This window comes from Sphaeroforma arctica, assembly GCF_001186125.1.
Source record: "Sphaeroforma arctica JP610 unplaced genomic scaffold supercont1.109, whole genome shotgun sequence".
NCBI lineage: Eukaryota > Ichthyosporea > Ichthyophonida > Sphaeroforma > Sphaeroforma arctica.
Genome location: NW_014040449.1, coordinates 89,407 through 99,487, shown reverse-complemented (window position 1 = coordinate 99,487; position 10,081 = coordinate 89,407). Strand labels below are relative to the sequence as shown.

The 10,081-nt window shown below is 41.2% G+C and overlaps 1 protein-coding gene across 1 annotated transcript; it reads left to right on the top strand.

Annotated features, from left to right (window-relative positions):
* Positions 1–214: 214 nt before the first annotated feature.
* SARC_02438 (hypothetical protein) lies at positions 215–5,235 on the top strand (the record flags this gene model as incomplete). The annotated part of the gene is made up of 7 exons (XM_014303807.1): positions 215–331; positions 958–1,104; positions 1,814–2,008; positions 2,324–2,405; positions 3,141–3,292; positions 4,053–4,182; positions 4,985–5,235. Exons 1-7 carry the CDS (start codon positions 251–253, stop codon positions 5,233–5,235), a joined length of 1,038 nt encoding a protein of 345 aa, XP_014159282.1. The 5' UTR covers positions 215–250.
* Between the last annotated feature and the right edge of the window lie 4,846 nt (positions 5,236–10,081).

The following is a 10,081-nucleotide window of genomic DNA, read 5'->3' as shown; positions in this document are numbered from 1 at the left end:
TAAACTGGTTGAGTGCTTGTCATCAGCAAATCATCATAGTGCGACGATTACACACAATGCAAACCACCAATGGGCAAAAGCCGCTTATTCTCTCGCTTTACAAATACTTCTATCCGATTTTATAGTTCTGAAGAAGGATCGAGCTTTTCCTCTCGAAAAAACTGCTTTTGCGCCATTTTATGCACATTACCGTCTCGTACGCACATACTCTTTAGGGCCAACTTTAGAGCTTCTGAGAAAAGATCGAGCCATGCATGAGAGAGAGTGCCCATACAGGCCTGTGGCATGTCCCAATGGGTGTGAAGCCCATCTACTCGAGAACAATTTACAGGTACGGTGATAGTCGTGGGTGACCATGTACGTCTTGTGATGGATCGCCTTATATTACATGGATGTTTAGATATCTCATTTCTTCTCTTGTCTGTGCGAGTGTATAAATTTTAACGCATTCAAGTTCCGATATGTGAGTTGTTCCTAGTTGTATTCAATCAATGTTAATCATATCACTTCCGCATTTGCTTTTCATGCTCCCCTGGTAGGCTCACTTATTTGTTTGGATCTTCTCTAATCTTATAAGCACTAATGTGAGTTTATGTAATACCGACCAAACACCGGCATACTGTAACTGATTTTAAAACTCATTATTCTATTAGAAGCTTAATGCACTGCGATATGATACACGCTCATTCGGTGTGGTGTAATGGGAAAATAGAGGTCGCCATCAAGCCATACGAACAACTATTACTGTGAGCTATCGTTAATCTGAATGCTTTACCTAAACGCTGCGGTTCGGGACCGGTTACAGTCCCAGTGGGACACCAACACACTCATTGTCCCTTTGGTGTGACTCGGAATGCGGTCGGCGTAAACCACACCCACTCTCGGGATATCCCAGTCCGTTTCTCTCCTTTCTGTAATCGACCTACTTATGCCCTCCGATTGTGATTGGTCAAGCAGTCTCATTTGAAGATATGCAGCAACGCCCTTGTCAGGTGTGATCTGGAATGTGGGGTCAGTATCAAACGGCACGAACACGCCAAACACCAGGCCAACCACTGCCCCAACTTTGTGACGGAGTGCTGTGTAGATGACTGTCGCACTAAGGTACAGTGGATGACTAGGGCTGAATTCGCTATATATTTGCAAGCTGGGTGTAATGTCAGATTGGAGACCTGGTCCTATATCTGGATGTGGTACGTGTTTATTCGGGATTGGGATTCCCTGCATTCGGCACACGCAATCAGATATTTTTATCTACGTTTTATATGAAGCCTTTGGCCTTTCTCCGAAGGTATTGGCACCTTCATTCCGATTGGTTTGTTACTTTTCTTTCGGGTGGGCTCAACCAGCAGCACGTGGACAGTGTATGATACCTTTCTGGCTCGATCTTCTTAGTATTGATTTTACTTGATCCGATTTTGTGTGTATGGTTATGTTTGTAGACTTCCCATATATTCTATTGTAGTTTATATCCTTGTCTTGAAGATGCGATCGCAAGTTTGTGGTGAACTGCTCAGCGGACGCTTGTTGTACTAATAGCTTGGACTCAAAACACGACCAAGTCTCCACTGGTACTATGTCTTATTGCAAACCGAGTAATCCGGCATCCAAGGAGAATGTAGGAGCAATTGTAGTGCATTGGGTACTCTGGTCATTATAATTTACGATTTTAAGAGCTTCTCAAATGGTGTACTATGTTCTGTATACTTTAAGATTTTAAGAGCTTCTCAAAGATTACGAATAAGCCACGCACGTTCTAGTGAGACAAACTACATGCACACATATTCATATAACATACACTTTTTTCGCGCAGGTGTTAAGGTGGCGGTTACAAGACCACATGAACAAGCACGTGTCTGAACTTCATCACTCAGCCAATGAAAATGCAGCGAATTTACGACGCGCAATGACGTCGGTGGCACAGCGCTTCGGCAAAGTCAACCACAGCACCAATGAGATGCGATTGCAGCACGACTTGTCAGATATTGCACTGAATGAGTTCTGGGAGGTATGTTTGTTCATATATATATTGTTTACGTTATTACTACGCATATTTGTTGATCCAGCATATTTGTTGTTCATGTAGTATTTCTGATAGCATTTTATATATTTGACAGTTCACTGACTGTCCACCTATTATCTTTCTCATGATTTCCGATCGGACCTAAACGATATTCTTGTCCAAATACCACTGGTTTTTCGTCATACCAAATAATTTGAATATGTACGAGTTCGTAGTTCTCCTGCGTATACTCTCAGAATATACCGTAGTCAATCTTCCGGCTCTTTTTCTTTTCTAATCGATAGTTCCCCTGTGCTGCAGCGCCGGTCAACGATACAAGGATTCTCCACGCCCATGTCGCCGTTCGTGGCTACCGTGTACTTATTAAGCACGTGGTACTTAGGTGTGTGAGTCGGAAAGTGTATCTGCTTATCCATTTGACTGTTGTGATAGTGTATGTGTGTGTGTACGCTAGTCTGTAAACGTACTCAAGCGTTTGTTGGTGTTAACATATGTGAACGTACCAAAATTGTTTCTTGGTGTTGATGGTTCACTGCACCTTTGTCGCCGTCTGTGGCTGGTCCGCTACTGTTCTTGTCGACTGTAGCTATAACGTACAATTCCAAACTTGAAAAAACAAAAAGTCCGAAGGGCTTTCTCCATTGGGTGATAGAACAAAAACAGGCCCTTCCCGTATCATTAAAAACGTTTCATGCATTGGCTTAGGTGTGCTGGCTGTGTTTCCTACGTTTACGTCACACACTTACTGAACGTGTGGTTCTTAATTATCCCGGAAAGGTATTATCGGAACCGTCGTTATCTGTGTCTGTTCGTGCCTGCGCATGTGTTCGTTGGTTTTGTTCCACCTTTCGTATCGTTGTTGTCGCCTTTATATTATATGCACATGAACTTTGATTATGGGCCACAGTTTGTCCCTGTCTGTGTGCATATATTTTCTCGCAAGTATGCCCATCTTTCCAATCTTTTTTTTTAGGCTTTTGCAGAACTTTTCTCGTACTCTCAGCGGTATACCTCCAATTCCAAAACTCGATTAACAGACATGTTATATCGAACGGTACTCCACTTTTTGTTTATGGATGTAATTTTGGGCTCAAAAATTCCTGATTTCTTTCCACAGATATCGTCTCATACCAAACTGGATTCCTGATTGTGGCAATGATTGTGATATTTGAGCTGAAAATGCGCGACACCTGGAAGACGCTGGTAGCGGCATCAACCGCCAAATCGATACCAATGCAAATACAATCCTTCCGAGAACATGTGGAGAAGGTGAGGGGTATATATAATAAATTTATATATATATATATATAGATATATATATATATATATATCTATATATATATTTTAAAATATATATCTATATGTATGTATGTATGCATGTATGTATGTATGTATGTATGTATGTATATATATATATATATATATATATATATATATATATATATATACATATATATATATATATATATATATGTATGTAATTTAATATATGTTTATTATCCGACTTTGACGACACCGATGGCTGTCGCCACAACCAAATGAAACCACTATAAATCGTATGCCCTTTAAGGCAGTCGAGTGGAAGCTGAAGCAATATGTACGTCAACAGATATGTACTTGTTTGTGCATTTATGTAAGATAGGTAGGCATCAATTTAGCGTGCTTGTCTATAGACTGAACGATGGCCGTCGTCATATGTATGATATGCCACTGCCTTCACTCTGTCACCTACGCTAAAATAATTAGACTGTAGTGCAGGTCTTTAGAGTATCATTTTTTTATCGCTTGCACGTATCGGTATCAATTAGAAATCGTCATCCGGTCTATTGCATTTTAATATTCACTAGTTTTTCTCGTCTCATCTCGCGGTGAACGGAACTCGTCTTCAAATTCCATCGCGGGCGGATACAAGTGTCAATTTGAAGCAGCCATCTGTGCATTACAATCCTCAAAGCGTATTTTATCATGTGATATTACAGTGGGTTAGTTTATTTCCTCATCTGGTATTGATTGTTGCTCCGTCGCTCAGGGTGAACGATACACGTCTGCGCTCTTTATTGCCGATGGATATCAGTGCCAATTAGAAGTGGTGGCGGTTGTCGCGGCGAAAGGCAAAGGGACTGACAGGAGGCTTGTGGTCAGATTAAACGTTTTCAGTGGTATGTGTGATGAAGAAGTATTCCGTGCTGTATGTGACTGATTGTTCAAGCATTGTGTACGTGTGTATAACGAAATGATTGCTTTCCTCAATTTTGAATTTACCTACTTTAGCATGCAGTCACATTTAATACACAATTTAGCTACACTCAGAAGCCTCACAAGTACCGGTCAAACGTCCCTTGGAATTTATCGCCAAAAGGCAGAATGTCAGAAGTAGGTCAGTTTACCTACATTAGCATACAGTCACACTCAATACACAATTTCGATACATTTGGAAGCCTCATAAGTACCTGTCAATCGTCTCATGAAATATATCGCCCAAAGGCAGAATGTCAGAAGAAGGTCAATTTAACTACATTAGCATACAGTCACACTCAATACACAATTTGGATACACTCAGAAGCCTCATAAGTACCTGTCAAACGTCTCTTGAAATATATCGCCCAAAGGTAGAATGTCAGAAGTAGGTCAAGGTCAAATTACCTACATTAGCATACAGTCACACTCAATACAATTTAGATACACTCAGAAGCCTCACAAGTACCGGTCAAACGTCCCTTCATTTGCATACAGTCACACTCAATACACAATTTAGATACACTCAGAAGCCCAACAAGTACCGGTCAAACGTCCCTTCATTAGCATACAGTCACACTCAATACACAATTTAGATACACTCAGAAGCCTCACAAGTACCGGTCAAACGTCCCTTCATTAGCATATAGTCACATTTAATACACAGTTTAGATACACTCAGAAGCCTCACAAGTACCGGCCAAACGTCCCTTCTCTGTTGCACAGCGGACATTGACGATTGGCTGGTTTGGCCGCCAAAATTCTCGGCGTCCTTGTCGGTTTTAGGGGCCAATGGAGCCAAATCCCGATTCCCGCTGGTGATGGCAAGCGGCCCGAATAATTGGCAACCCACACCAAAAAGTGTGCCCAGGGGTTCATTTAGGACGACCTTAGGTACCGCACAAACTCTGATGAAGAAAGGGTTAGTGGTCAAGGACACCTTATTGGGAGTGTGTCACATAGCGTCGCATACGTAAACTCGGTAGGGTTTATACGTATATATCCGCGATGCGGTATTGGGGCGTGTCAAGAAGCATTGTACACGTATTCTCATGTTGAGCGTACGCGCATGCATCATAAGGATAGCTAACGGGGGATTGATATATACCATCGCAGGGGTAATCAATAGCAGATGTACGTACATCATAAGACAGTCTCGCACACACCATGTAGCCTCTTTGAGATACGTTCTCGATATGCTTGGGTGCTGCACAGGCCCTGTAAAGGACGCTTCTGGCGACTGAGGCCACATTGGTTGGTGTGCGGCTTTGGCATTGCATGGTCAATAGCGGGCATACGTTGGCACGACCCCTTCTTCAATTTGGCTCTAATTGTTAAGCCCAATTGTGATCGCCCACTTTTGAGACGTTTTACCAGTCCCTGCGTGAAGCGAAGGCTGAGTTGAGTATCCATGGAACCAGATAACCTGGAACCCTCACCTTTCTCCACCTCCCCAAGCTTTAAACCGTGTCAAATGAGGAGGGAATGTGCTCGTGTTGGTGATCATAGATATGTCGCGTACGATTGAACGATAAGTATCAAGTAGCACGTGTATTTTATATGCATGAGGAACCCTTACAAGTGAGATGGCATATGCACACATTATGGAGACAGGTCACTAACTTAGGACCGTATAAGGTCCATGCATACATCTGCTCGTAGGGTAAAAACGTGTGTTTCTAGGTGAACGTATATACATATGCTTGCAAATACGCTCTCATTTACACTCAAAAAAAAATCCGGACCAGGGAAGTGTCAAAGCTTAATATATAAAACCATAGCAACGCACGATGGTATTCGATGCGAGTGTAGTGACAGACAGATGAGTCAGCCTTTGGTAGTATGAACGTGAAAGTTAAAAATAAAAGTTAGTGATTCTGAAGGTAGAAAAAGAATGGTTCAGGAATAGTAAACGCGAAAGTGTCCGCAAGGAATTTGTGGTTGCTTCGACTATTAATTAGGTATAACGCTGGCGGCATGATAAAAAATATTCAAAATCATTTGAAGCATACTATCTGAAGCGAAGTTTATTATCCACAATTCGCTGAAGTCAAGTTGGCGCGCCTGTTTATACTAGAGACTCTTGTAGATCGATGTCAAACTAAGACGTTCAAGTATTGTATTTGGCAGCAGAAAACAATCAAGTAGGGCGTAATCTAATAATGCATATTGGCCTACATCTCCATACTGAAGCATTGATCACTAAGCCCGGTCTAGATGTACCAGCCAATCTGTATTAGATTCCGCATTGAGTTCAAATTCTTAGTATAGAAAGTATATCTAGCTTCGACAATGTCAAAAAGTGCACTTTTGCATCGCCAATAGGCTGCATTGAAGAAAACTGCGGTTGTGAACAATCAATATTTAATAGAAAGACGATTGAATACTTATTGTTCCGGTGAATCTCATATTGTGGGCGCATACATATTGAATTGCTGGTAAAAATATACATTGCGACAGTAGTTGTATTTGTGGTTACGATCTATATCTATTATTATTTTCAGCGTAATTTTGTAAGGTGATAAAAGAGACAGGAGTGAAGTTTTCTATTTCTATCCCTGCAATGTGACAGCATGTGACTTAGTTGGTATTGTCTGCTACCAAAGTTGACATTTTGTTTTGCATTTTCTACTAAAGTTTATATTCTATGCAGTGTATCTAATCTACCGAGTTCATTTATGTTTACAAACCGAGTTCTATTGGTCTACTTATTCCATCTTTACAAGTTATAGAATGTCATGAACTGCCCAACCTGGTGGCACCAGCTACTCTCGTTGCTTTGATCTTTGTCGGCACATTCCTTAGTGCCCGATACATCTTCTGGGATTTTGGTTAATTTAGCAAAGCAATTTCCGCCATTGGCGTACGTGTCACACCTGCCAACTTCATCGCCAGCCATACAATTTGTAAGTCCCGTTGATTGATCGTAGAAAGCACGAATATACATGCCCTTGTACTGTGAGGTCGATTCTGGATCCACTCGCAAGCAAATGGCTCCTTTACTACTTAGCGCACAAATTTGGCCACACCGTATTGGACACCCATCACATATAATTTGGCCGATATTTATTTTTCGACGGCTATGGCTTCTATAGCTTATTGCCGATCTCGCTGTAAACATTTTGGGAAAAAATTCTAATTATTTCGTATAGATATGTCAAAAAAAAAATTTTAGAGGGTGATGTATACGCGACTGCACCACACTGAATCATTATTGTTTTTGAAACAAATATTTTTATATATACAAAAGATCTGAATGAGTCGGAGACTCTGACTCTCAGAGTCGTCGTACTCCCTTGAGTCCATTGACTGTCTTCTCAGTTGACTCTTTACCTCTACTCTCTAGCTAGATACATAGTCCCTACTCTAAGTAGTACATACTCTTTCTATCGAGTATCTATTTATTTAGTATTTACGTGACGGTAAATTTTGCTGATTTGCTCATTGCTGTGGCATATTTTGTAAATTTACATAAAATAAGCGACAGGGATTGGCACAATGGCGTTCTATTTATAATTTTATGTACGGAGTTCTCGGATTAATAGATGTTCGAATATGTAGAATACGACTACATATGTATGATTGTATATACTACTTGTAAATATCTGGGTTGGTATACGACAACGACATACACCCATGAAAAAATGTCTTCGCGACATGTATGACATGTCGTCTCGAAATGTGTATGTAGGCTACGAAGTACGGTACATACAGCCACCAGCACACCTGCGGCCTGCCGAGTGCCGACACCATCTCGCGACCGACATGTCCTACAAAAGGTCGCCGCGACATGTTTGACATGTCGTTTGCCTAAATGTCGGCGTCGTTTACCAACCCAGGTAAAAATTATGTATACTGTATATGTAGCAAATTGTAAAGTTATACCGGTAAATACACGACTACGTGTACGGTGTACGTACTACGTAATACCGTATTTACAATAGAACTGAACGCAAGTCTCAATCACAGGGTCACGCTGATATTCTAGGAAGAGAACCTGCGAGGTTTGAGCCCTGACCTTCAGACATGCTAGCAGGGCCGCACCAACACACTGCCTGACTGCAGTCCGAGTCACTCCGAGTCCGAGGCTGTAGGGCTATTTAGTATCTACAGTCTACACTGGCACAGTAGGCCGGAGGGCTATGTGTAGCCAAGAATTTGGATTTGGAATTTATCGCGTGAGACCAGTTCACCAGCAGACGATTGAAGAATTAGTATATATTGCTGTTGACTCACCCGCAAGCATGGCCCTCTGGCCTCTGGGTGAGTCTGGGATTGTCCCTCAGAAATGAATTTCTCTCGTGGCATCTATTTTTTGTCCCGCGAAAATTACTAGCGGCCATGCCTCAAGTCTCAACTGCAATATACTTTGCTAAAAACAAATATGACAAAACGAATACCCATTATTTACCGCATATTAATTGTGCGTGAGCCGTGAGATACTTGGCATTTGTGTTCCCGAACTTCGAGCTGAATGTTAATGATGCCAAGCTGTGAGATTGACAATTACCACTGTATTTCACGCAATGTCATGTCACCATGGTGAATAAGTGAGAACTGGCCACAGGATCTGGTCCGATTAACCAGCACTGATCCGATTGAAAGCCAATACCATGCAGTGTGTATACAGCTAGCAAGTGCACCCACGAGAGGATATTTTACTTCGCATGTGCCCTGATGTCTTCAACGTGACAGTTGTAGTATTTTCGTAGTCGTAGACGTTGTCGTGTCAGTTTCATGTATTCTCGTCAAAACATATTCATGTACATAGCAGCCGAAAAATATTTTCACAGGTTTCATAAATAGTCTTCAAGGCGTAATCGACTATGTAAACTCATTTTCAATCCTGCTGCAAAACAACGACAGAGAAACCCTAATTCTTTAGTTTATTTTAAACTGCAACTATAATGTCGTATGTATACGCGAATTCGATCTATCTGCAAGACTGGTGACGAGGACTCGTATAGTGAAGGGAATAAGTAGGACAGTACCATAGCCTTCTATTATAACAAGAAGGATATGGCGAAGGCTATGGCAGTACATAATTTGCTTATTGTACCACACAGCCACAGGCCCACAGCTGTACAACAAACGTTCACGGTCCGTTACATAAATGACTTTTTTTTTGTTGATATTTGTGTTTATACTTTTTGACAGCTGACACTTCCATCTTGATTCAATGATTGTATACGCAATATTTGAAAACAATCTCTGTCAACTATTTGTACATATGACGCATATTGCCTTATTCATATCCCCAAACTGAATAAGCACACCTTGTGTACATAGGTCGATTAGTAGTTTTAGCACGATTCCTTATGACAGGCACACATTACAAGATATCTGCCGAGCTACTCGCACATGATCAAGATGTGCGAGTGCTGACTGCACTACCGTCGGTTGAAACCTGCGGACCTCGTATTATATCAGGGTCAAGAGACCGCTCGGTGCGACTTTGGACACCTGAATCTGATCCTTTCCACTACACTAATTCATTCCAATATGAAGGGCACTCGCACTTCGTTTCAGCCTTGTGCTATGTTCCGAAAGACGAGGTAAGTATTATTGAACTACAATTAAACACTAAGGAAACTTTGGTTCGACCCTTTCTATTGACCACCGGCGTAAATTGAGAGCTTACAGTTCATGTGCGACTAGTTTGGTGTCGATTGCGTAATTGATCGCGTAGTTGAAAATAAAAGTAATGAGACACGTAAGGTATACACGAATATATATATATATATATATATATATATATATGTGTGTGTGTATGTATGTATGTATGTATGTATGTATGTATGTATGTATGTATGTATGTATGTA